Here is a 27,400-nt window from a genome sequence, read left to right as displayed (position 1 = left end):
GATATAATACTCGAGCCAAAGGTAAATATTTTGATGTTAATTTAGCTGAATTAATAACTAAAAGATGTCCATCACACAGTATAAAACATGGTAAAACAGGTAGCAAGTAAAATTCCAGGGGTGTACACTCAGTTGCAAGCATACATCCTACCATACAGTAAATACAGTAAATACAGTGTAGCTTACCTCTCTTTTGTGGAGGTATATGTATCCATACTTTTACAGGGAGAGAAAGTGGGGTAAAGTGTGGCCAAATGGTACTTGCTGACACACTGCAAGTTTTATTACAGTTTACCTCTGAGTAATTTATGTGCCCACACCCTTATACTGTCATGTTGTACTTCTCCTATCACAGCGTGATTTGCAGATCTAATGCGTAAGAAGTAACAACCCCGTAGGTTCAATAGATTCCTGTCCAACAAAAGGCTGAAGAAACACTCGCTAGGCCATTCTGGGGACTCACCAAAACATGGATGTGCATTGTCTTGTGGCTTGTAAAATAAGCTACAGTACAAGCATTACCAAAGTTGCATCACTGGTGTTTCACTGGGACTGAATTCAGCCCAGTGGCTTCATATAACAATTACTACTATTTTCATGCACAAAACACCTGGGAACCCACCACCCTGGAATAAAATAACTTTAATTCTTAACCCATTATGAGAGTTGACAGGGCCAAAGTTAGAAGAGATCTCATTACAATTCTGAAAGTTGATTTTAACAGCAATGATGCTTCAAATAATTTCCAATGCACATTTTTAATTTTATATTTACTACTACAACAGATAAATGAGAAGAAAAGGAAGAGATGGAAACACAGATCTGCATTTTCAGGGGTGGGAAAGCTAATAAGGGAACTGTTGGTACGAAAGTAAGCTATGCTGACAAAGCTAGAGAATGAAATCCCCGTTCCACACGACAGAAACAACCTGATACTATAAGCTTCCCAACACTACTGTCAGCACGTCTCTGCTGAGACAGTGTGAAAAATCTAAAAACAGCTGGATAAGTCTTGCCATTTCATTGAAATCAAACTGTTTCAGAGAGTCTTTCTGACTTTGACAAAACTGTGATTAAGACTATCCCAAGCAAAGGAAAATTTTAAAAAGTAGTACTCTGATTTGTTTTGACTTTGACATTTCAGGAAATGTCAGCAACTACTTTATGTGAATCCAAAACTATTGGTGTCAAGTGTGTAACATAAATATTACCCCAAATATTACTGAATATAATATTGTAAGTAAAATTCCCCAAAGAAAACCTTTAGTTAAAAAGCGGGTTCAAGTTTCTAAGTGACAAGAATATGTCTTGCATAATGTTTACAAAGCCCAACCACTTAAAAGTAAGAAAACAAATACTTAAGGACAGCATTACTCTCAAGCAGCCAGCATAATACATGCATTATTCGTATCAAGGATAAGGAATTCCCATAGCAATACATTAGCTCAAGAACACAAGTCCTGCATTTAACCAGATGATTCATCAGAAAGTCAGCCAGTCTGCAGAAAAAGCAAGTCCATCTAGATAGGCAAAGATGTAGCCCAAGAGAGAGTTCAATAGATAAGTTTTCTCCCATTCGCTTTAAATAATGTCTTTTTTTTACCTGGACTCTGACCTACAACCTTGTATCCAGTGTTCTTTCGTACAACTCTGCATGTCTTCTTCCATGCTGTAAGTTCAGAAGTTTCCCACAAGGAAATACATATTCTTTCAGATACATACTTACATCAATTGGAAAAAAGTTAACCTTTACTTATTTTTTTCTTGTTAATCACACATACCACTTTGACAATCAGTTGTACAATATAAGGCTCTTGCTGGTTTGCATAGGAAATAGACCAATCAGTAGAAAGCAATCAATCAGAAGAAAGCATATCATTATCTTGGTTCATTAACTCCATGAGCCATGCTTACAAGAATTCATTGCAATCCATCCCACAAAATACAGTATACCAATTGATTTTTAAAAATACAAGATTTGCTTTCCACTGGGATTGCAGAGGGATTCATGAATGCTCTTTACTTTTGAAACTCGGGGCAATATCCAATGACCTAGGGTGAAGAAACCTATTTGGAAATTTTATCCAACAAAAAGAAAAAACATTTCTACAGAACTTAGTTAAGAATTTAGTTGAGTCACTGTGAGAACCAAAGGGAGGGAAATTGTTTCCAGTGGAAGCAATATTAAGCTACAATCACCAAAGAACACACCAACGAAAAGATGCAATGATCCAGCAAACCGTACTTTTAACCTTTCCCTCACACAGTAGGAAAACAGAAAAACAGAAAAAGTTTCAAATTTTCAAGGAAAATAGCTTTAAAGTTTACCAAACAAATTCTAGCTATTGAAATTATTTATTTGCAATGTTTAAATTTCAGCACAAAGGGAGCTGCATGTCACAAAAAGCCATGTGACTCACCAGTGACATTCAGCAAGGCACATGAATTACGTGCTATTTGGATTTGTCCATTTATTTACCCTTCTCAGCAGGTAAGGCTAGAGGAGACTTGGGGAGGAAATACAAAAAAAAGTCTCTAAGGGAGGTTTTTTTTGAAGAAACGTGCCCCCAGTCATTCAGCATTTGCAGAGGCCAGCATTACACCCCTCCCTAAGCGACCCTACCCAGCAGGGCTGAGGGCCGACCCTAGACTAATGCTCCCGGCGTACTCACCCCCCTAACCTTTAGGCACAAAATCCTCACGTAAAACCCAATTTGCCTCTTTTTTAACACGCGCACGCAGCGGAGGTCAGCGTATTCTCCCTCTCACGCCCTTGCCGCCGCTGGGCTGGGGTCGGCGGCTGCCCACCCCACACGCTCACACTCATCCCCGCCGCCCCCCCTCCGCGCCCCGGTGTGGCTCTCACCAGGTGCAGGGCCATGGGCAGCGTCAGCAGGAAGAGCCACAGATAGAGGTGACAGCTGTTGGTGAAGGCGCCCTGCTCCGGGTCGTGGTACCAGCCCCCGGTCAGCGCCGCCCACACGCCCTGCCCCACCAGCCGCGCCGCCGGCGACACCATGGCCGCCCCTCGCCGCCGCCGCCCCCACCGCCTCCCCTCAGCCGCCCGCCGCCGCCGCCGCCATGCCGGGCGCCCGCGGATTCTCCCATGGTGCCCTGCGACGCCGAGCATCCCGCCCGCCCCACCCCGAGCGCCACCGCGGGCCGCCCCCCCACCAGTTACGGCGTCCCTCTCGCCCCCACCGCGGTGCGGGGGGCGCTGCCCCACTGCCGGGTCCGATGGGGTAGGGGGGGGGCCGCACCCGGCTGCCGGTAGCGAGCGGCGGCGCAGGGAGACCGCAGGGCGGAGAGGGGCCGGGCCACGGCGGGGGTGCGGGGGGCAGTTCTGGCGCGGAGGCGTCCGTCAGCGCGGCGGTACCGCCCCGGGCGGGCGAAGGGGTGGCTCACAGGTGCGAAAAACGCGCAGCAGAGGGGCGGCAGCGGCGCCAGCCCACGAGGCTGCTCCCCTCATCGGTCACGTCTCACACACACACACACAAACACACACACACCCCGGCTTGACTTCATTGCCGGTTATTAATTTGCCTGATACATCACGAGTTTCTGAGCTTTGGGCTCTGCCCAGCTTTGGTGTTAACCTTTTTGTGTTGTTTTGAGACGTATTTGGGGCAGACAGGTGGGGGAATTCTGTAAAAAAACCCAAAACATTTGGCTTCTTTCAAGAATGGGTTTAGGGTAAAACACAATCTGCCTTGCGTTAAAGAATTTCATGGCAGCTGACCTCAAATTAGCAGAGTCAAGAGGTACCTGAGGGGTGAGGGAAGCCCAGGGGTACGAAGCAGGGGGGAATGGAGTCAAGATGGAGGCCAAAGGCAGCAAAGGATAGGGCATAAGGTTACGGGGCATATCCCCATGGGATACCCCTGAAGGAAGGGGCAGAAGACTGGGCCGTGACTACCAGAGCTGATGGTGCGCAGCACTCCCTCCTGCTCACCCTCTGCCGTCAGAAAACAGCCGTGAACTTCGATTGTATCTCTCTCATCAACCCCTTCTGGGGACTTCCCCACACACATAGACTTTTACTGAAGTGAGTTTTGTGAAGGGTGCCCGTATGAAATGGAGGCAGCCAAGCAGCTTCCACATTTCTTGACCAAATTTACCTTACTTTCATTGTTCCAAACTCGGGCTCGTTTCGTGGACTATACACGCGGTTCCGGTGTGCTCTGTATGGATGTTTTACACAAAGGTTCAGAGACCAAAGATGCTATTAAACAAGCCTATTTGTGAGCTAATGAACCACATCTCCACTCTCTTCCTGATGATGCAGGCCATGTGGCCACGCTGGATGTTTGTGTCGGCATGATGGGAGAGATGATACAGCAGCACAAAGCCACAGGCTGGGCACAAGGGAGGAATGGCCCTTTACTTCAGCAGTGCTGGCACTTTCAGACGACGGTGGATCTGTAGCCACAGGGCGTTTGAGTACTTGCTTGGTGCGTCCTTGGTAAGTGGCAAAGCCTCTTGGTCCGTATGAAGGAGGAGGCACAGCCCCAGCAGTGCCTCCTGTGCTACTCCATCTTATCTAAACCTCACCCTTGTTGCGTGGAATTTTTTTTTATTTTAACCTTTGCAGATTCTTTTCAAAGATGACAGTTTGTTAACACAAATGTAATGACTGAAGCAAGCACAATAGCTGGCTATGAATAATACTTTTGACGTGTGATAATTAATAATGTTAGTTTTTCAGAAACTACTAAAGTTTTTTTCCATATGCATACTGGCAATTAAAAACATCGATATGCACAGCTCCAAAAAAAGAGAGGTGGAAATTAAAAGCTTCTTCAAGTTCTGTTTTTGAGACCTCTACCTCCTATAGGTTTTTTCATCCTCAGTTATTAGTTGGTTATTACTTGAAGGCCCCGGATGGTGAAGGCTTCATTGGAGTTCGTACAACATTGGGTCTTACTAGGGTGACTTGTGCGCTTACTGCTCAAATCTTTCAGCTCTTCCTCATCTTTGGATAACGTTGATGCTAAACATTTTTTGGTATGAAGGTACTTGCAGGAATGAAGGGTTCCTGTAATTTCCAGCTCAGGGTATGTGTTCTGGACACAACGTAGACGCACAGTTCTACACTTACAGCTGCAAGAGTGACAAAGACAAAAAACGGGGCCACTTTTCTCTCCAGAGATGCCAGACTGAGCCCAAAGCTTTGCCTTCTGTCTGCTGTTCCTTTCAGCGGTAACTCCACCAGGTGGTGCCATCAGAAAAGTTACAGGCGCTTCACGGTGTTCTCGGCAACGTTATTTACATTGTTAGAACTCCTAGAACAGCAATTACATACCGAGATCCTAGAACGCTCGGTGCTGCAGGAACACTGAACAAAGAATAACCCGAGTGGAGCAATTGCTAGTGGATAATGGTACTTCAGAGAGCAAATTTTGGAATAATAGCTCTAAATAAATATTTAAACTTTTTACTATACTGCAACCAATACCTTGTCTGACCCAAAACATTCCACACTTAATTAGTTCCTGCAGATTCCTTTAGATAACAGATAAAGTTCAAGGTGGAATTTGTGTGGCAGAACGCTTGTATTACAACATACTTATGGCTTTTATAATAAGGCAAATACGCAGATAAGAAAAGGCTTGTAATTATCTCTCTGAATAGCTGCAAGGCATTCTCTTATATTAAAGGAAATGGGAAAAGACTCGATAGACATGCTGGTTCTGCATTCTTTCTTTCTGGTTAACGCGGTTCAGTAGTCACTTTCTGCGTAATTTTATTTTTGCCTTGTGCGTACACTTACAGACACAGACTGTGGGATAAACAAGAATTTATAGGTTTTGGATACCGCGATTTTAATTATTTTTTTTTTAATTTCTGTCTTTATATTGGAACCTTAGTCCTGTGATACCCACTTGCAAACGTTCTGTTTATGTAGGGGCGTACAGTGCTCTGGATGTGGGTTTTTTGTGCAAGAAGCTGAGCAGCATTCGTCACGCCAGGTTACTCTACCTGGCAGTGCGGTTTGACACCTTCCCCAAGCCTCTTCTCTCCACCTCAGGGCTTCTGCTGGCAGCAGCCGCCTCCAGAACCACAGGTGCCGCAGCACAGAGTGATCAGCTCCGAGGATGAAAACGCCATCTCCTTCCTCTTTGAACCGCGCTTCCCACAGCGCTGAGGAGAGCACGTCCCCAGCCCACACACTTCCCTCCAACTTCCAAAGAAACGACTACTGTAGTTTAGAAAGTGATACGATTTTTCCACCTAAACCCAGGAAAAATCTTTACCCAGAAATAGCACGTGCCCAGTGTTTGCTATTTCCAGGCAACCTCCTCAGGAAAGGATTGTGTGATCGCGCCACACAGAGCCGGGGCTCTCTCAGCCCGGGAGCGGACCGGGCAAAGAGCCGATGAGCGGCGGAGGCGGGTGGAAGAGGAAACACGAACTGTGAAGAAGCTTGGTTTCTTCAGAAACTGCTGGGGTTTTATTCTGACGAAGTCCCAACGCCGCACAACGAAGAAGGGGAAGCTGCCGGCAGAGGCACGAACCCCTCCACCTGCTCCACCGCCCCCAAGGGACAAAGCAGGCCGGGGCGGGAGCCCGCGGGCGGCCTCCACCGAGCGTCCGCGGCCCGTCTGGGGGACGGCGATGTCTCCCCAGCTCGGCTCGGGGCCGGGGTGGGGTGGGCCCGGCGGTGCCGTTACACCGCCCGCTCCCCCGGCCGGGCAGGACGGTTGCGAGCGCTTCGGCCGCGCGCCCGTCGGCGCCCCGCCCCGCAGCGGCCGGAGCCTGCCAGTCTGCGCGCGTGGGAGGGCGGGCGCGGGCACCTACCTGCCTGCCCGCTTCCCCCCTACCGCCCCACGTGACGTCCGGCGGCCAATGGCCGCGGGGCAGGGCGGCGGAGGCGGGAGGCAGGGAGCGGGGCACCGCCACTCCCCTCCCCGCCTTTCCCCCGCGCGCGCTTGCGCCCTACCTGCCGGAGCCCGCCGGCGGCGGCGGCGACAGGGCGGGTTCCGCCCCTTCCCCGGGCCCCGCCCCTTCCCCCTGCCCGGCCCCTTCCCCCTGCCCAGCGCCCCCGCCCCTCCCACGGCTCCCGCTCGGCGGCGGCAGGTGAGGATGCGGCTGGGCGGGTGCCCCCGCGTCGGTGGGGCTGGCGGCCGCTGGGGCTGAGGACGCTGCCATGGCTTTGCCGGGCGCCGGGGCGGCGGCGGCGGCCGCCGGCGGCGGGGGTCCGTGCCCGCTATGGACGGCGCTGTACGACTATGAGGCGAGCGGCGAGGACGAGCTGAGCCTGCGGCGGGGGGACGTGGTGGAGGTGCTGTCCCAGGACGCGGCCGTGTCCGGCGACGACGGCTGGTGGGCGGGGAAGATCCGCCACCGCCTCGGTATCTTCCCCGCCAACTACGTGACCCGCCAGCCCCGCGGCGGGGCGGCGGCGGGGGGCAGCGGTGGCAACGGGCGGGGGGACCCGTTGGGGAGCCTGACGGAGATTGACTTCCAGCACCTGGAGCTGCAGGAGATCATCGGCGTGGGGGGCTTCGGGAAAGTGTACCGGGCCACCTGGCGGGGCCGCGAGGTGGCCGTGAAGGCGGCGCGGCAGGACCCCGACGAGGACATCACGGCCACGGCAGAGAGCGTGCGGCAGGAGGCCAAGCTCTTCTCTATGCTGAGGCACCCCAACATCATCGCCCTGCACGGGGTCTGCCTGCGGGAGCCCAACCTCTGCCTGGTCATGGAGTTCGCCCGCGGCGGCTCCCTCAACAGGGCCCTGGCCGCCGCCGCCGCCCCCGGGACCGGGGCCGCCCGCGGGGTCCGCCGCATCCCCCCACACATCCTGGTGAACTGGGCAGTGCAGATCGCCCGCGGCATGCTCTACCTGCACGACGAGGCCATCGTCCCCATCCTGCACCGGGACCTCAAGTCGAGCAACAGTGAGTCCCGTCCGGGGAATGGAGGGGGCGGGGGTGAGGAGGGGCCTGCGGGCCGTGAGGCGGCAGCCAAGGGGTCCCCGGGCCCTCTGCCTGCCGCGGCCGGGCTGCAGCGCGGCACAGGGCCCTCCTCGCCTGAGGCGGCCCCGGCGTGGTGGCGCTGGCCGTTGCCGTGGCCGCGGTGCGGGGGCGGCCCGCTCAGGAAACGGACCGCCGGGCCCGGTCCGGGAGTCCCTGTGTTCGCCGGGAGATGGGTGTCACAACTTGGGCACCCTCTTGCCAGAAGGTTGGGCCGGCGGCGGGTTAGTTGCCGTGGGGGTGAGCCGGTTACGGACTCGTGGTGGAAAGGTGGGGAGAAGAGGGTTCCCCCCTGCAAGGCACACAGAGCAAAGTCCTGTCCTCTCCGACCAGAGCTCGCTTAAAAGCGAAGCGGGATAAAATCCTGTGCGCGACCGCAATTGCAAGTCCACGGAACTTTTTTTACTTGGATGTGTCCTGTAGTCCTAACTTTTAAAAGCTACAGTAAAACAAGTGTCTTGGAAAGGTCTAATACAGGTATCGCTTCTGTTTAACTGCCTAGCAATTATATGTGTTTCTATTTTTCATTGCACGGATTTGGCATTGCTGGAATTCACTCAGCGAACATTGAGACAGAAGTGTCAGTAGCCAGTAGAAACTCTTGTGCATTTGCCAGATTTGTTTTCAGCTGTCGGCATGTACAGAAGCACCAGAAAGAGTGAGGGAGTTGGTCAGTTCACGTCTGATAGATCCTTGGTCCATCTGTTGATACAAGAGCATCTAAGATTTTGGCAGCTGTGGTGTTGTAAGGCTGGTTTACTAGAATAGAGGTGTTTATGACTTGCCATTATAGTTGTGTTTTGAATTGGTGACCTGAAAGTGGAAGTCTGTGTGCTTCCATAAACTCCTGAAGCCATCTCTACACTTTCCTTTCTGTTCTGAATGGGCCAAATGTGCAGGAAGGTGTTACTCCATTTTTCCCCCTAGTTAAGACTCCTTAAGTAGTCCAGCAGAAATAAAAAAGCTTCATTCAAGTTTGAAGCACTTTGTTTAAAAGGCCTTTGCAGCATGTCTTGAAGGTCATCATGCATGGGTTGTTAAGACAAGGCTCAGTCATGGGACTGTTCCTGAGAATACTTTCACTATTTGTTTGATAAAGAAAGGACCTAGCTCAGCTACGTTTGTGGTTCTGTTTGTAGCACAAGATGATGAACTCTTGGAATGTACCTTTAGGGTTTTCTAGCAATTTGTCTGTATGCAGCTTGTGCCCTCCTAGTTTGCAGCTCTGTTCAGAGTGAGCTACTGTAGTTTGAGTATTTTATGGCTTTCCTTAGACACAGTGGGTTGCTGCATGCTAGCCTCCTAAGGTGACAGTGTCAAAGTCTGTATCTGAAATGAATTCATAACCCTGTAAGTGGGTTAGTGTAGTGGCTAGAGCTGCGTTGGTGATTGCTGTGCACTGATTACCATTATCATCTCTGTGTATGTGGATAATGACAGAGCATTTTAAAAATAGGCTTTTGATTATAATCTCAGTGTATGTGCCTGTTCACTGCTTTTGTTACTAACTCCTGTTGCACATGCGCTTTTTAGCTACTTAGTTTTCTGACCCGTATTTCTTAATCTTAGTGAAGCTTGAAGACAATATTGAATATGCTAAATGGAATCATGTCTCAATCATCCAACTAAATGATAACCTTGGAAGACAATGGTACGCTAGTGGTACAATATACTATAGTAATTAAGTTTGACAAAATGAATTTAAAATGACTGCAACTCCTGACAGTATCCCCTGTTCTGTTAACTCATCTGTTCATGGAAAATTTCACTTCATTCTTTTACTGTAGTCTTTTTCCAGTCTTACATAGCGTGAGTGGAAAGCTGCTAGGGTTGACTGATCGATAGTAGCAGTTCAGCAGAGGCCATAGCTGCAGACAGGGATCTGGCAACGCCCATTCCTTAACTTCTCATTGCTGCTTTCCATGGATTGCTAGCGGTGGTGGTGTAGTGCTCTCCATTAAGCAGCTCTAGGTAGTATACTAATGTATCAGTTTTGTGCTACCTTAGCTATTTTCCTTAAGAAGGAATTTTGCTTCCTTGGACAACAAATTGGAAGAATGACTGCCCTTGATATGGCATGGTAAGGAATGCTTACCAAATTATTTCCTTAGCAAATAGTCAGGAAATAATTTTTCCGGTGAGGGGAAGGTAGCCCCTTCCACCAATATATTTGATCAAGAAAGGATGTATGTCTGGGCTTGCAGTTTGCAGATGATAGGGAAAGCAAGCATCTTGAAGGCAAGTGTGTTATTTCTCTTCAAGCAATATTATGGAGTTGGTATCTATGGGACAGTGTATCTAGTGTGGTTTTGCTGATGCCAAATTGACACAACTGGAGAGAAGGTGCCACAAACAGAAGAGCCATGAGAGCAATGGAGTTTTGTTAAGACGAATGACAACTTAGGTTTGCATGCACAAGTTTCCTTGGGCTCCTTTTGGGAGGTGGGAAAAGGTTTTTGCTTCTGCCAAAGCAAGAAAAGGGAAATAAGTAGATATGCAAATGTTTTCTATATTGAGAAGACAAACTATCAAACTTGGTTGTGAGGGATGAACAAGGAAGTAAGGGGTAAGTCTCTTGAGTTTTGTTTGTGTCAGAGTTTCTTCGATTCTGGAGTCCGTGTAAAATTAAAATAAACTTGATATTTAAAGGTTATTCGTAAGTAGACAAGACAAAGGTGTAAAGAATACTTTTAGTCTTAGATATGTGTGATAAAATGAAATGTAGTAATCTTTCCCTCTAATGTTGATTTGCAAATTGTGGGTGCTTTGTAAAGCCTTCTGCAGGTGACATGGTGAGAAGTTTCTCTGAAAAAGAACATGGTCTATTCTGAGAATGTCTTCCTCATAAGCAGTTCTTAGATTTACTTTATAGATTAAGGAGATAATCTAAAATTAAGGGTTAAGAGGTGGACTTTACCTATCTAGACTCTGAAGAAAAAATTTGAAATAAAATTTGATGTTTTTCAAACCTTCATGGATAGTCAAGGAATTCTGAAATAAATGATACTTTGACTGAAAAGCAGATATCTTTAAAATTGTCAAAATACGTGAACATTCTTAACTGTACCTCGTGGGTACAAACTTAGTCTTGATTAAGTGTGGCAGGTGACTATGAAAAAGTTAAGTTTTACTGAAAACAAAAAAATGAATTCATCTACAAGACTGGACACTAATAGTTACATGTGTTTTAGCACATCTCAGCTGTTTTGCTGACTCTTCGAAAGGGCAATTTTTGTTCTCTGGCGGAATCAAATTGCTTTCTTCTGGGCAAGGACCCCCCATTAGTTAGGAGACCTGTGGTTGGTTAGGGGCTCTGTGAAGCCTTTCCTGATTCTTTTTTAGTATTCTGAAGAAAGCTAGTAATATATTCAGATAAGAGTATGCAAAGTTTTTCCTTTCTAAAGTCTAGTGTAAAGAAAGCAGAGGTTCATGTTTTTGGGATTGGTTAAGGACTGTACAGTACTTCTGCCTTAGGAAAAAAAAAAAGCGCACCTTATCTCTAGTGCAGCAGCTTTGCGTACTTGTAGGAAACATTTCAAAAAGTTCAGAATATCTATCTTACAGCATAGACCTATCCGTGAATACAAAGTAAAGCATAAAGTTGATTTTATGCAGATTACACGTACTAACACAATACTGATAAAGTACTCTGTACTCATTTGTTGTAGATGGATATGTGAGCAGGATTCAGTTTGCTATGGCTTTCACCAGCTCCTCCAACATCCCAGGATCCTTTGCAGCCCTCAGCTCTCTGAAGTGTGTTGACTTTATATTACTTTTTGAAATTGTCAAGGACAGCTTGAGTTTCAAGGATTTGTTGAATAAGGGCATGGATGTGATAATGCTAATGAGAGCAATATTTGAAATCTGAAGGAATCAAACATACAAGAGAACAGTGAAACTGCAATTGGGCAATCCACTTTAATGTGACGTTCTTCAAACTAGTCCCATGAAAGATGGTCAGAAAACAGAAATCATTTGGGTTTAAAACCTCAAAAGGAAGTGTGATGTGGTTTGACAGAACTGTTGAATCAGCTGCTTTTGGTGAGGGAAGGTATCCTGGAGCTTGAGAAAAGCAAGAACAAATTATCTCTGGTTCTTTGCTCTTACAGGTTATTTGCAGCGGAATTGCGCAAGTTGTGCTGTTAAACATCTTTACAATAAGATGGATAGGTTTTCAAGAACTCATGGAAACTACTTTCCCTCTAACTTTTCCATCTAACAATTTTAGGCTAGCTGTTAGGGGAGAGGAGGAGAAAGAAACTAGAGTTATGCCTGTGTGCCATCTTCTGAACTGATTTTATTTATTCTGAAATCACTGGGGTGCATAATTTGTCCCTTGGCTCTGTTTTGAAGAGGGAAGACTTGCTCACGTCACAAGTAGAGCTGTAAGGATTGCTTAGTTCTTACTAAATGCTTGAAAATTCAGCATTTTCTAATGTACAGTTACCAAGAAAGTTAAAAATTAAATTATATTACAATTGTCCTTGGTAGTTTTGAGGCAGAAGAGAGACAGCCTCTCAGCAGATTTGAGCTTCAACCTAACTTCCTTTGTCTGCAAAATAAAGTTCCAAGATGTCCTTTAATGTCAGTGAAACTTGGAATTGTCTCTGTCAATAGCACTGTGCCAAATACTGCTCACCTGGTATATTGTAATAAAACTCAAAAAACTGATTTTCTACCTGTATGTGTTCTGCACATCCCTCTCCTCCTCATGGTGCTCTCATTTGTGGAACTTCTGCTCTTCCATTCTCTTCCTTATTCCCAGCGACCCTTCTGGGCTAAGCCTGACTGTCCCAGGGTGCCCACCTCCAGTACTGGGTCACTCCTGCCACCTCCTATAGCAGGCTGCATATGCTGTACCTGGTGTGAAACTGTTTATGTTGCCTGGCTAGCTGCTAAGCACCTACTGGCTGGCCTCTCTGAGGTCTGGAGAGGAAAGAACACTTTTTTTCTGGCAGAACTAACTGAAGTTCCTCTTCCGTAAGGCAGCTGACTTTCGTGAAACCCATAGGAACCATATCTCTGAGAACATGGTATCGCTTTGACTAATGTCAGTCAGATAAAATAGTGGGGCCAGAAGTTATTTAGCAGTTTAAAATTCTTGTGCTGTAGTTTTCCATGCTGTATTTGTATAGGAAGTCATGACACTTAAATGCTTTGCACTGTTCTTAATTACTTAAATTGCATAAAGCTAGAAACTGTTCCACATACATCAGCTTCCTATCCCATCTCTATGAGTGGCAGTAGCCCTGCCTTGTGCTTTGCTATAAAGACAAAGCTGCTGCATTACAACATAATAACTGGTCATACATTCTGAAGCATCTGGAAATGTATAGTATGTCTAGTTCTAATAACCTTGTCCCCTTAGTATTCTTAAAAAAAAAACCAAACAAACAAAAAAAACCCACAAAAAAACCCCAACCAAACAAAAAAAAAAACCCCAAAAAAAACCCCCACCAAAATCACACCATCCTCATGCAAACCATGGTAGGATTGCAGAATTCCATCAATTTGGGAAACAGCATCTTTTTTGTAGATTCTGGTCTATTAAAAGTTAGCACGGCATTGAACTCTATTAAGTTTTTCATTTGAATATAGTTATGTCACTTGAAAATGTTCTACTTTGTTTCATAAAACATTGCTCCTAGTAATTTATTTCATTATGTGATGTGTGCTCTGACTATGTAGATAGGGATTTTATTTTTCTTAGAGACCCTGAAAGCCTGTTGGATTCTGTGGGATTTTCCATTTCACCAAAGGAAATGTTTTGTGTTATGCCTGTTTTATATTTGTATAAATATTTTATATTTCTATTTCGTGTTCAGAAAGAGATGCTGGAATTCAAGAAAGAATGATTTTGAGTAACTGATTGCTGCAGTTGTCTCAATCTGCAGTAGAAATAACTAGCACTAAAATGTTGCAGAGGCTAACTTCCAGTTGAAGGATGTGTTTCAGCATTTAAAATTAATGTTCAGGAACTTAATGATTTTAATATCTGTTAAATTAAATTTTGTGAACTACTACTCTGTAGCACAATATTTGTTTGTATAGTCTGTAAGCTTCCAGAGGAGGAGTAACATTCATCAGTTGTTTTATTTGTAGATGAAGATTTAACTGCAATAGCCATTTATTTGATGTTTTTCTGTATCTGAAGTCTGGACATTAACAGGTGGAAAAAAACCAGTCATTAATTTAGAACAATTTCCCTAAAAGTTAACAAGGCTCAAGCATATTTATATGTAGTTCTTAATGCTGAAAACAAGATTCTAGGCTGAAACACTAGCTAAGTGTAATATAATTAATTAAAAACCCATGAACTTTTAATACACCTATTTATAACTCATTTTTAATTCAGACTTTCATTTTAATGTTTCCCCAACCATGTCCGTCTGACAACTGTAGAGTTACTCCTTATTTGGTGTCGAAACTCTGCATCTTTAATAGGTAGGATTATTAATTCAAGAATAATGTTACTTCGATCTTTTCCTGGGCCTCACTTGGTTCTTCATGTCTCTCCTCTCCCTGCCTTTCTTCTCTATCTCACTGTAGGACACCAAATTATCTGGTTTACAGCTGTTGGAATTTTTTTTTCTTTTTTCCTCCTTCTTGTTGGACTCTTTCCTAGCAGGTTTCTTCAAGAGGCTTGTTTGCACCAAGGTTTCTGGTGACCTCTTCATGTCCAACATGGGGAGTCACGTTTCTAGTCTGTATGTCACACTTTCTGACTGTCCTTACTGAAAAAGAGTTCTGTTTTGGGGTAGCATTATAAATGCAACTGTAGGACTTTGGATTAGAGTGCTTGCAATATTTGTGAATCAAAGAAGACTTCAAGCATTATTTGGTTCCTTTTTTTTTTTTTATTTTAAAGCTGGTGCCCTAAGAGTATGGTCACATACTTACCTGCCTCTGAAAATTGCAGCGAGCAACTGACCCATTTCCAGAAAAGTCAACGGAAAAACAGGCAGCTAAAGACCTCCCATTAGCTGTTAAAATACTTACACAATTTTGTTAATTCCCCTAAACAGTAAGAAATAAGTAACTGCTGACGGTAACACTTGTGAAATGAGGTATTGTGCTTAAATAAATAGAATGCAAAATGGGGTTGGGATTTGAGCATTGATAGTGTTAGCCTAGCATTAGAAAAAGTTGAGATATAACTGAGTTTTCAGTTACAGATTATTTCCCCACCACCACCGAGGACTGCAAGCACAGTGCATGCCTTTAGACCCTCTTAGCAAATATTAAAAGTTTCATTACAATGTTGTGTTCTGCAACTTCAAAAGAATAGAGAGGTAACACATCATTGAACTGTATTTTGATGTTGGCTGCTGTTTTGTGGTTTCTTTGACCTTAGAAGAGAATCGCTTTTTGTTTGCAATCTGTAAGTTTTCTTATCGCTAAGTATAAACTTTCTTCTAAACATGCTTCATTGTTTCAAGTTCTGAAACATGATGGCCTTGTACAATGAACATTTGCAAGGAGTGTTTGTGGCATGGGTGATTTCTGTCCTGGAATTTTTATTTCTGATGATCTCTTAAAATTTAAAGCATCGAAATTCATCTCAATGACCTTCAGTAATAGGTCTAATAGCTTCTAAAAAGTGCAGTGATAGTGCAGTGATTTTTTTTTTTTTTTGAGCTTTGGGTTTTTGAGGTTTTTGTTAGGTGCAAAATTATGGCATTGAAGTCAACAAGAATATGGATTATATATATAGATAAAATATATTAAATACCAAATATCTTGGCTGTCTATAGTAGCAGTACCAAAATAAAACTGCTGTCATAAATGTACATTCCTGGATTGACAGTTTAAAACTAATTTCACCATTTTTACCTTGTTTTACCATGTTACTGAGAGCTTATCTCTGATCAGCAACTGAAAGTAAGTGGATGTTTAAATTTTGACCCACTTACTGCATCTTAAAGTCACGGGTTATATATGGTAATATGGAAAAGTTACGTATTTGTATAATGTCACCACAGAAGTATTCTTCCTTCTTGGAGCTTCCTGCCAAGTTTAACCTTTTTTTTTGTGTGGGGTCATAGCTCCAGTTAAATCAGTCCTAGACATGCCAGTGTTGGCTATATAATCATGCTTTGTTCTCTTCATAGCGACTAAAATCTGTGTTTTGGCAGGTGTGCTATTAACTTGGAGCTGATAAGCCGGCCCTCCCTCTTGAAAATGCTGGAGTAACTGCTTCATTGCTGTGGCTCATTATGGGACAAATTAACCCTTAGAACTGCTTAGATTTTAGTACTAAATGTTTGGGCAGTTTTGTGATTTTTCTTTTCCATTAGGATTAGATGCCACTGTTCTTCCTGAAACTAATTGCATGTATTTCCTCATGTGTTATGTAAAAAGGAAAAAAAAAAAGTACTTTTTAACTCATTACTGAGTGTTAACGCTAATTATTGAGTCAAAAGAGCAGGTTTTCCCATCCTTTTTCTCCTCCCAAGAGAAAGAGTGCGCTGCCAACTTTGCAGAGTTCTCATTTCAAAATCAGTGTTTTGCCTTTGCTAGTAAAGAAGATTAGAGTTCTTGGAAATACAGTCCTGAGGGGCTATTCCTCAGCTACTGAAGAAACTGCAAGGGTGGAACACAGGAATCCTTCTACCCCACAGAATATATTTTGATATTTTTTTTTTCCTCCCAAGCTTTGTATTTAAAAAAAAAAAAGTGGGCTCAAAAATTGAGTTTCATTTTTTTTTCTCCTTTTTTTTTTTTTTGAAATAGGTTGTTTGGCAAAAATGGTGTTAAAGGATTAAGAGTCTCTGAAATATTCTGTATAAAAGAAATTGACAACGTAAGTCAGAATTCTTTATGGAGTGTAACCTATTAAAATACCTGATAGAAATGATATTAAAGGAGTTTCATGTTAACTGATACGGTTTTAAGGGAACTCAATGACTAAACTTGACTAAGCACCTACAACCAGAATTTGTTCAGTTTCATAGCAGTAGGCATCTTGAAAGGGAAGGAGAATATTCTTTTGGCTTCAGTTTATTCAACTGGTTCTCTTCAATAGTAAATTTCATCAAAGATGATTTTATAATGGAAAAAAGCAGCAAATCTGGATTCCGTCTTTACATTCCTGATTAAAACTAGATGAAAAGGGTTAGATCTATTAATTCTGAAATGTTGCTTGACTTCTCACTTATTACAGCAGGTGATGTGTGGCTTCATTTAGCAGCTGGCTGTGCGAGGAGGATTCCCCACCCATCTCCAGGTACAGGCTCTCCCCCCTCCCATGTGTCAGCGGAATCTACTCATCTCTGCCTGCACAGTCAGTAGGTCTGGGTTAAATCAGCTGAGGGATCCAGCAGAAAACTACTCTAAGCTGTTTTTATTTGTAGACTTCATTTTCAGCTGAGCTATCTGGCTAGTTGAGTCTCCCAAGACTACCAGTTGCTAGATTCAGTGCAAGGAGAAAAAAGTTGTGAGGGTGGGGGGGCTATAACTGGAGAGGAAATTAAAGTATTTCAGTGATAAAGGTCTTAGTTGTGACATGGGCCTACACCCTTATACTTCAGTTCGGTTAGTAAGTCACCTTTAAAGGTAGAATGCATTTTAAATTTTTCATGTATCTATACATTTATATTAAGCTTTTCTAAACTTGCTTTAATTTTGAACTGGTATTTTTCTGCATTAAATATTCTAATTTCAACACATCAAATGCACCTTGATATAGATCAGAAAAAAAATAAAGCAACAAAGAAGTACGTAATTGCCGAGTGTAATGTGTTACTATTAGGAAAAGTATGCCAACTATGTAAGTACTTGCATGTATTCAGAAGCCATGTATTCTCCTGATTAGCCTGAAATATCAAATTGCATCAAGTCATGTTTTGTTTACTTCAAAAAAATTTAATTATATTAATCCAAAACAAATTTGAATGAAATATCTTAGTTTTTTAAAATTAAATATTGAAAAAGTTATTTTAATAATGATAGATAAGTTAACTTCTTATTTCTGAAGGAAGGTAACCTCTGTCAGCTCTTGCACCTGGATGCCATTTTTGAGATTATAAACTGCAGCTGCATTGCCCTGGTGAATTCTGTGTGTTGCATGGCATATATTGCTTTGCTTTGTCTTGAAGGGAATGGCCAGGTCTTGAATTTGGGGTAAGGGAGGTAATTAATAAGTTTTTGAAAGTTTCTGATGGAGGAAACTGTACCTGATGCATTATATGTTGGCTAAGACTCCCTTTGCAGTTTGAATATAATAACTTTAGTTTGCCTTGCTTTTTTTTTTTTTTTAAGGAATAGAAAGAAGTTCCTTAAAAAAATAAATAAATCGCAATTTCATAACAAAGGTGGTGTTCTTCAAGGAACAGATACACAGCCACTATGTTCTGTAAAGTTTGAAACTAGAAGAATATTTTAGTCAGGAACGAGCAATTTACCACGTAACTGTTATTACAGAAAAAACTGTTAGTTGTTCTTAGCATTTCTTTCTAATCTACTTGCATTTTGGTCACAGTTTTTATTGCACAGCTGCCTTTTAAAAACAAATAACAAGCAAAGAAGAAAGACTATACAAGAAAGTAATTGCTGTTTCAAATAAGTATGGAAGTTCCTGGTAGGTGCTGCATAACTGAGTGTTGTGACTTTTAAAGCTAAGTTTCGGTGTTTACTAATTTTCCTGTCATTGTAAAATTACAGAGGAATTGTGCTAATGAGGTAACTTTTCTTAAATGTAGTATTTAAATAGGAGAACTAAGCTTAATATTTTATTAAACAGAAAACTTGAGAATGTTTAGTATACGGTCTGCTTTCTGCTGATAACAATACACAATTTTCAGAATTTACTGTTTAAATGATGATTACTTGAATGTCTAATTACAAATGTGTGTTACCTCTGGTACTACTACTTATGGCACAATAGAAATTTCTGGTTTGCGTTACAGAGCTATATGAACAGCAAGTGAAGCGCAAATGGCAGGCAGCAAAGTAACTCGCAGCATCTGCAGCCTGTGCCAGTAACTTGTTAAAACTGCTTTCTTTCTCTCAAGTTTCCATTTGCCCAAAGTTGCTTTAATAATGGTTATTAAAGAAGTGAAGGGGGAGCAAAAAAAAAACCGTGATGCAAGGTGTGTTGAAGCTGTTGAAATCTCTGATCCCTCTTTCTCTCGTCTTTTCCCTGCATTTTCTCTAGATAGCCAGCTGACTCCCCGTCATTCTCATGCTTTGGTGGTTTTCTGGTGCCACGTGTCCCACTATGGGATGTGCTTTTCTTATGGGGTTAGTGTGTATTTGTCAATTCATGCTGTCAAGGACTTTTTGTTTCAAGTCTTGTCTTGTTTTGGCTTTCCAATTGGGAACACTCTGTTCAGGATTTTTTTAAATATATGTTGGCTCCTGTGAGGTAGATTTTTTTTTTAAGCTAGATATTTTTAGACAAATACGTTTGAGAACAAACAGTTGTTGAGTTGCTTTCAATTTAGTGTGAAAATTAAGAAATGGATATATGCGTGCTGTAAAGAGATGATAGAGGAGCACAGTATCCCTATAATAAAAAGTAGAGAAATACCTCCTGCATATGTAATCAGTGTTTAAAGGATGAAATTCCCTTGCTGATGGTAAGCTCTAAACTTAATCTAGTGAGATAATGGCAATCTGACAGAAGCAAAGATGAGGATAACTGTTGTTATCCTGAGAACCTGTAGGAGAAAAGGAAGGTATTGAAAAAGCAGTGCTTTATAGACAAACGTATCTTTTGTATGTATTGAAGATGTCCTGTCAGTTAATGTTTTCACTGTGATAGTTAATCTGTGGTTTAAACACTTGATGTTTTCACTGTGATAGTTAATTTGCAGTTTAAAAACTGGGCATAGCTTCTGTAAGCAGTGTTGAAATTTTAATTTCTAATTACAGTCAGAACCAAACAACAGCTCCAAATAATGGAGGTAGACCTTTTAATATTGACAAGATGTTGCATTTTGTTATCTGGATATACGATGTTTAATAAGTGGGGGTTTTTCTGCCTGGTAGTTAGCAGGTAAAGATACAAGGTTGCCCTGCTGGTTTTGGTGCGTGTTGATTTAGGGAATTAACAGGAACCAGATTCACTTGCAAACAGTTGGAGAGGGAACTGACTGGGTGCGGGGGGATGTACTACAGTAGCAGCATTGTCTGGGCAATCTCTGTTTGCAAGTAGAACTATACAGTGTAACATCTTTCATTTCTTTCCAGTATTCTCTATGAATGACATTATCAGTGGTGATTAATGTAGTGGGCATGTAGGCAGTCTTACCTATAGTCATAGTAACTTAAATAGCTGTGCTATTAAATAGTTTGTATCTGTAAAAAAACCACAATAGTCAGCTATTTAGCAAACTGTAGATAAGGTAGGAAGAAGCAGTTGGTGGCTAATAACTAACTTGAGAAAATATGGTTGCTTAACATTTTATTTTTAGTAGCAGCAAAATAGAGAATATGAAGAGGGTATAGTAGAAGGTATAAAGAGAATATAAAGAGGATAGGAGTGATAGAAAGGACTTGAATATTTCAGGATGTTTTGTTTTGTTTTTAAATTTAAGCATTAAAAGATAGTTGGAATCCAGTACATCTAAACTATTAAAAAGGTATCCACATCAATCCTTTGACTTGGCTTCTCTCGGAATACCTTGTTTATTCAACTGGTTTAAATCACTAATAATTGAAAATGGTCACCTGAAAGTGCTGGAATGCATTATAAAATAAAAGTGATTTTTACTTCATAAAGTATTTGGATTTCAAAAAACTTGTCAAATGAATTATTATATTAAATTATATTATTATTACATTAAATGGGGACTTTGAGATAGAGAAGGTTGGAGGAATATAATCTATAATTTTTAGTAATATAAAGAAAAGTAGGACTGTAAGAAATAAACTGCATTAAAAGAGTAGCATTGAGGAGCTTAGTACTAGGTGGAGGTTTCCTGAGTATACTGCCAAGAACAAGGTCTGTCCAGGCTTCCCTCAGGCTTGCTGTAAATACTGTTTCTTAAGCTACATGAGTTTTAAGAAATAAAAAGGAGAGAAACTGAGGCAAGAATTTGAGCCTTTTATTTAAAATTATGCTTTAAACAAAATGCTTGCAATTTAAACAAATTCTTTCAGTTCCTCTCTAGACTTTCAGCTTAGTCCTGAAAGCACTAGGAGTATAGTTCTGGACCTGTGTGAATTTGGTAGAGGAGACGTACCCCAGGAATCTGATTTGTCTAAATGTGCTCTGTTCTGTTATTTCTCGACCAGTTACAGCCTATCTGTCCATATCCTGCTTCTCACTTTTTTTTTTTTCCCCCAATAAAATTTAACCCAAGTTCACAAGAAAAAAGAACAGAACAGAAAAGGCAACTCTTCTCCAAATCTGGCCAGACCTGGACTGCCACTTTATGCATCTTTAACCTGACATGCTGCAGTTCATCTCTTACCTTTTGCTCTCAGTAGCCCAAAGCAAACATTACTGCTAGAGGGGAAGAGTCTTTGGATGGAGTGGTGGAAAGGGAATGGCACAGGAAAAAGCAGGGGGCACTGGGAGCATTTGAGGGGGATTTTACTGGACTTCTGCCTCCTTTCAAGCCTAAATTCAGTGCCTTTCCTGACTGAGAATAGCTTGTATGGGAACAGTAGTGATTTGGCAGAGAGATGTTGACAGTTCTGTTTTAATAGAGGAACATGGACTTGGGAAGTACTGGCTGGCTCAGCAGGTCCAGTTCTGTTGTAGTCTTGGGCAACTGTGTGATAGATTTTAGTTTCTGAAAGTGCAGAACATCTTATCTGCATACTGTTACACCATAAAATACTTGCAATGTGCTGTAAGATTAGTAGAAAAAGACTCCAGCTGTAACTATGATAATGCAGGAAGAAAGCAGGAAAGATTAATGGCATTGCTATTTCAGGAACCATTAGGTTTGATAGGATTATATGTTGGATCTTGTGACTTTGTTTTGAGGAGTAAACTGTGCTTTACGCTGCAAAGGAGGGCCAAAAGGAGAGTGGGAGAAAAGAAGCAATATTTTGAAATCTGCTATGACTTTCTCCCCACCCCAGTAGCTCCAGATCTAGAACTGAATTTAATCACGAGCATACCAGTAAGATGGATCAACCAGGGCACCTATGAGCATATTTCATTGATAAGAGCACCAGTGCTATAGGTCTGCATCCTGTTTCTAGATATGGCTAACTTCTGAACTTCTGTTCTCATAACTGTTCTCAACATTTTTTTAGCCTAGCAAAAAGGACAAGCTCTTCTGATTTATCTAAATAAAAGACATTGTAGGTTCCTAACCATTCCACTTCTATTTTCTGCATCTGTTCCAGTTTAAGTTCCTGTTGTTGAGCACATATGTGCAGTTCTAGTCATCCAGTATTTCGTTTAAGGTCTTATGCTTTGTATGATTCTATTGATACTTTCCTATTTCTACTAAAAAAAAAAAAAGCCTTTTTGTTGTGCCTTTTAGAATTGCATGAGCAGGTTGTGCATGTGTGGCTGCTATTTTTGTTTTCTTTCAGTTAGCCAGAATAGCCAGCCTTCTTCCGTCACCTCTGCTTTAAAGCTGTAGGTTTTATGGTTGGTTCCTTCCAACTTTGCATGTTTTCTAGTATGATGATCTGGTTATCTTCAGAGTGAGCAGGATCTTCTGACTTTGCTGTCAGTTCTTGAAACACTCCTTGTCTTTTTACTATGATGGCACATCTGCATGTGAAGCAAGCGTGTTTCCTAGTGATGATTCCTTTTTATTCTGATAACTTGTCTCTTAAGATTTTCCTTCATGCAACTCGTGTGTGGAATTCTTTGATTAATGTTTATTCTGTCTGTATGATTAAACTTCCTAAACTGTATTCATGTCTGCTCAAGTCTGCTACCTTATCCCTTTCTAAGAAACCATCTATCAGGACAAAATGTGATTACTATGACATGAGCTATTTGTAATGTAACTCTGCTATAATTTTGCTGCTTTTTCTATGCCTAATTACTGTCCCTAATGACTGTCCGTAACTAGTTTTCTTCAAAAACTATTCTAAGATGACATTTAAGTTAAATTAATGTCTGTAGTTGAGTGAATACAATACAGTTGTTTTGAATATAGATAATGTTTACTTTTATTCTGGCATAGTGCGATAACTTTACAGATTTATAAAAATATTTCATAGTAGACTTACACTTTTTACAACAGTAGTCCTACTCTGAGTCATGGGGGTTTGACATCCTGAGGTCTGTTCCAACCTAAATTATTTCATAATTCTATGAGCTACTTCGTTCAGTGAGCTAGAATGAGTAATACTGGATTTCCAGGTTCTTTTTAGTTACATTAGATAACTTAAGCGTGTAACTTTTTTTTCATCCGTGTGGTTAAATAGCAGTATCGTTGTTAGGGATGCTGTTAGAATCCTCGTCTATGCTTGCGGCACTGTCAAAAGTTTCTTTAATCTTTAGGACACGTGCAAAATCATATCCACCAATTTCAATACCACTTTACCACATAGCATTTGTATTTGTTAATTTTTCTCTCTGATTTAAGGATTGTTTGGCTTTTATCTTCAACCTATTGATTTATATTTCATTGAATTATTGAAAATAAAGTGCAATAAGTTCTCTTTGTTCCCCAGCTGTAAATGGTTCTGGGCATTGCTGTCTCTTATATTCAAAGAGTGCCCAGCATGTGGCACCCTAACCTCTGCTGCTATGTTAATAAATTTCCCTTCCCCTTGATCTCATTGCAGAAATGTAGAGTCACGAAGGGAGGTGTGTTAAACTCAGAATTGAGTTGAAAATGGTGTAACTGGTAGGAAACATATGCAACCTTAAAATATTTAGTCAAATGTTTATTTCTGGCTGTAGCGTGTGGAATGCTTGAATAACAGTCCAAGATGAAGTTTTAGGCTAGTTTGGCATAAAGTAGTCTTCTCATATCGAACTTAAACATCTTCTCTTAGATTTTGATTCGTTCTGAAATAGTCAGTCTCTGTTTTTGCTTTCGTCAAAATAAATGACGTGGACATATGATTTTCCTGTATTTCTGCATTCTTAAACTAATTCTGTTTTTTTGGTAGGTTTGAATTTATTTTCAAATAGGCTTTGTACTTTTAAATATTTTAGGCTGTGTTTGTCAGAATGATAGCACTAATGTAAGTATCAACTTTCTTCTTTGTGGAAAATAAAAAGTCTAAAAAGATGTTAAAGTAAACCAGAAAGTGGCTCTTGATGTTGTAGGTGTATTAATGGCAATTTAAGGGATTTGAAAAGGCAATTTAAGGGATCTGAAAAAGAAACAAGAGGGGGGCTGAGTGAATGGGGTAAGCACAGGATTGTAAAAGTGACTTCTCACAGGTTAGCAGCCAGCAAGGCTCGGGAAGCTGTGGAAATGGCAGAAGGATGCTATAGCGAAGGTTGCTAGGCTACTGCAGGGGAAGCACTTACGGAGCACTACTCAGCTATGCTGAGCATTTTTACTACCCAGCTGCTAAGTAATCTGTGTATAGTATCGCTGTTTTCCTGGCTACTGGCCGGAAAGGGAAGTTTGAACTGCTAAGAAACGTTGTCCCTTTGTAGGATGAAACTTGGCCACATGCCAGTTATTACCTTTTGCAAGACTGACTGTTTTTGGTTTCGGTCACATTGACTGACAAGGAATGTCAGGAATTCTGCTGAACATGTTTGAAATGGCATAGCAAACAATAGGTCTTTGATTCAAGTATAAAAGTATAAAAACTCTTGCATTAATTTAACTTGCTCTGGTGGTGCTAACTGGTGAGCTCTTGGTTTGTCTATACCATTTTTGCCTTCATTTCTCCTACTCTGTGTTAAGACACTTACTGACAATGGAATGAGGTTCTATTTTTTTCATCTGGATTTGATGTCATTTTTGACATATTTTTACTGGTACAGATTGCACTCTTACAAATGATTTCTTGCAATTGCAAATGCAAGGTCATCGGTTTTTACTCTGTAAGGGATGGGGATTCTTCTTCTGCTTTTTTATTAATGGGTTCTCTGTACTGTGTTTTGCCATACATATAGTTGGAAAACACATGCATTTATGATTCTTCTTATTTGTAATTTAACCTTTGATCTTTGTCCCAGGAGATCATTTTAACAGAAAGTTAAAGCTAACAGTTACTACAGCAGACAGTGACAGAGAAAATGAATATGGAATTAAAATCATGGTGTGTTAATACTGATCCCTTTGAATCTGTTGTCTGTCTTCTTGTGAGCTCTAACACAATAAACTAGTTCTCTTGTCTTTTAATACTATTTTGTGCAGGTGTATTACAACTCTGACAATACTGTTGTGTTGTGAACAAGTCACAATGCAAGAGCAAAAAAAGATAATTTACTCTTAAACATCCATGAAGGTGCAGTGGATATAGCATAACGTGGATTTAATCAGAGTCCAGTGTCCTGTTGCAACCTGGGGACTCCCAAGCCAAGCTGACTTCCCTGGTATATAGCCTCCCAACTTGTGCTGATTTGCAGCCTGAGTATTTCGTGAATGTAAACCCACTTTTTTGATATAAATGCTCTTTATGGAGTTGTATTCTCTGAATTTGTGTAGGTGCTTTTTAAATCTATGTAAAATAATAGTATTTGCATACTATGCCAAGAATTCCAAAATTCACCTACCTGTGTGTTGTGTGAACAACTGCCACGCGTTTGATTCTTACCTGCTAATTTTGCTCGATGATGTCCATTTCTTGTGTTGAGAAACCGTGAACAGTTGTTACCTGTAGCTTTCTTCGTTCTGTAGGTGTTCATATAGATTCTGTTCTCAACTGTTTCTTTTCTTGGGGGAAGACTCCTTATTAACCATTCCTTGTAGCTCTGAACATGCTGTTTTGAGCTTCCTGGTTGTGTCCTTCTCTGTGCCGCTTTCAGTTCTGTTATATACTTTTTGAGATGAGTAGGAACCAGGATTGGGTGCAGTATTAAGGATGAGTTTTATACATTGACATAAGGTGTCCTGCTTTGTTTTCGAAGTCTTTTCTAAGAATTCTTAACACTTGTTTTTGTTTGACTACTCCTATTTTTATTACTGCAGAATCTTGTTCCAAAGGGAATACCTTTTTCACAGCTGGTCATCATCTGTGGGGATGATAGAATTCTGGGCTTTCTTAAACTTATGTGCTTTACTTTACATGTCTTTACGGTGGATTTCTTGTGCTAGTTTAATATCTACTCACACAGTTGCATAAAGAACTCATGACACTGTAGATATTTCTTGCTTTTATAGCTTAGAATTATCAAAAACCTTTTTCGTGTTTATAAATATTGCAATAACACTTTCACAATTAGCTGTGGTGTACAAGTTGTATGTGAAATTTATAACAGGACTGGATATTTTGATTCCTGTTGCATTAATTTGCAAACTCAATCTTTTACAGTTTTGTTGCTAGAGAAGATGGAACATGATGACATTTGTAATAAAACTCTGAAGATTACAGACTTTGGTCTGGCTAGAGAGTGGCACAGAACAACCAAAATGAGTGCAGCGGGGACTTACGCATGGATGGCTCCAGAAGTTATCAAGTCCTCCATGTTTTCTAAAGGAAGTGATATTTGGAGGTAAGAAGTTTGTCTGCTGAAGACCACGTTCAATATAACTATATTGAGGTTTTTGAATGAATTTTTATTTGTATTTTTTTGGTGGTTTCCTAGGTTATTGGCTCAGCATATGGCAAGTATAGCTGTTCTAAGAAACATACTAATTTCTCAGCACTTGCTTCATTTGACCTACCTTTAGTTATTAATGACTTGCAAACTGGGAGAGGGAAAATTACAGAAAAACTTTTTTTTTTTTTTTGAGAAAGCAAGATCTCATTAAGAGAAGCCTTTAAAATATCTATTGGTTAAGATACCTAAGCATTTGATCTGGAGTCTTAATATAAACAGCCATATACTCTTGATACGTTAACATATAATTGATCTCGTATTGGTATGTTTACTTTATATCAGATGTTTGAAAAGTCTCATTCTACATAAAGAAATGTGACCAGCCAGTTATTACCTTTTATGTCTGATAAATAAAAATAAGCTGCAAACCAGAACATTGGCAAATGTTAACTTAAATTAGTGCTGTTTTTTAGGAATCTAGAATGTGATCATGTGTAAAAGTGAACATCAGATCTAAACTTTTATGTTCTATAAAGATATAGAAAGATTTTTGCTCCCAGTAACTGGAGCGAGAAGAGTGTGTTCAGCACAAAGTTGTTCTAACTTGCTCTCTAATTTTAAAGATGAGGAACTCCCTATGTTAAATTTGTGAATTTCTCATTAAAGACATTATTGTGGATCATATGAGTAATATGGCTCTCAATACTGATGCATTTTTGAGTGGTGTACTGTGGGATACAGTATTGTAGAAAAGTAATTTAAACTTTAGTTCTAATTTAGTTCTGTTTTGTGAATGGGGAAAAGCAGTGATTGCACAATAGGCTCT

The 27,400-nt window shown here is 41.4% G+C and overlaps 2 protein-coding genes across 4 annotated transcripts in view; one reads left to right on the top strand and one right to left on the bottom strand.

Moving 5' to 3' along the window:
- The window catches only part of PCNX2 (pecanex 2), a 161,879-nt gene extending 158,782 nt beyond the window's left edge, over positions 1-3,097 (bottom strand). For both annotated transcript variants that reach the window (XM_074580109.1, XM_074580110.1), the window contains exon 1: positions 2,867-3,097. In XM_074580109.1, coding sequence (XP_074436210.1) covers positions 2,867-3,019 — 153 coding nt within the window. In that variant the 5' untranslated portion in view covers positions 3,020-3,097. The remainder of the gene's footprint in view (positions 1-2,866) is intronic.
- A 3,926-nt stretch (positions 3,098-7,023) lies between these two features.
- Positions 7,024-27,400, top strand: part of MAP3K21 (mitogen-activated protein kinase kinase kinase 21) — a 43,423-nt gene continuing 23,046 nt past the window's right edge. For both annotated transcript variants that reach the window (XM_074580107.1, XM_074580106.1), the window contains exons 1-2: positions 7,024-7,898; positions 26,346-26,526. In XM_074580107.1, coding sequence (XP_074436208.1) covers positions 7,148-7,898; positions 26,346-26,526 — 932 coding nt within the window. In that variant the 5' untranslated portion in view covers positions 7,024-7,147. The remainder of the gene's footprint in view (positions 7,899-26,345; positions 26,527-27,400) is intronic.

The sequence above is a fragment of the Larus michahellis genome, chromosome 3, assembly GCF_964199755.1.
Source record: "Larus michahellis chromosome 3, bLarMic1.1, whole genome shotgun sequence".
Lineage (NCBI taxonomy): Eukaryota > Metazoa > Chordata > Aves > Charadriiformes > Laridae > Larus > Larus michahellis.
The sequence above is the reverse complement of the archived record's forward strand: the minus strand, read 5'-3'. Positions and strand labels throughout refer to the sequence as shown.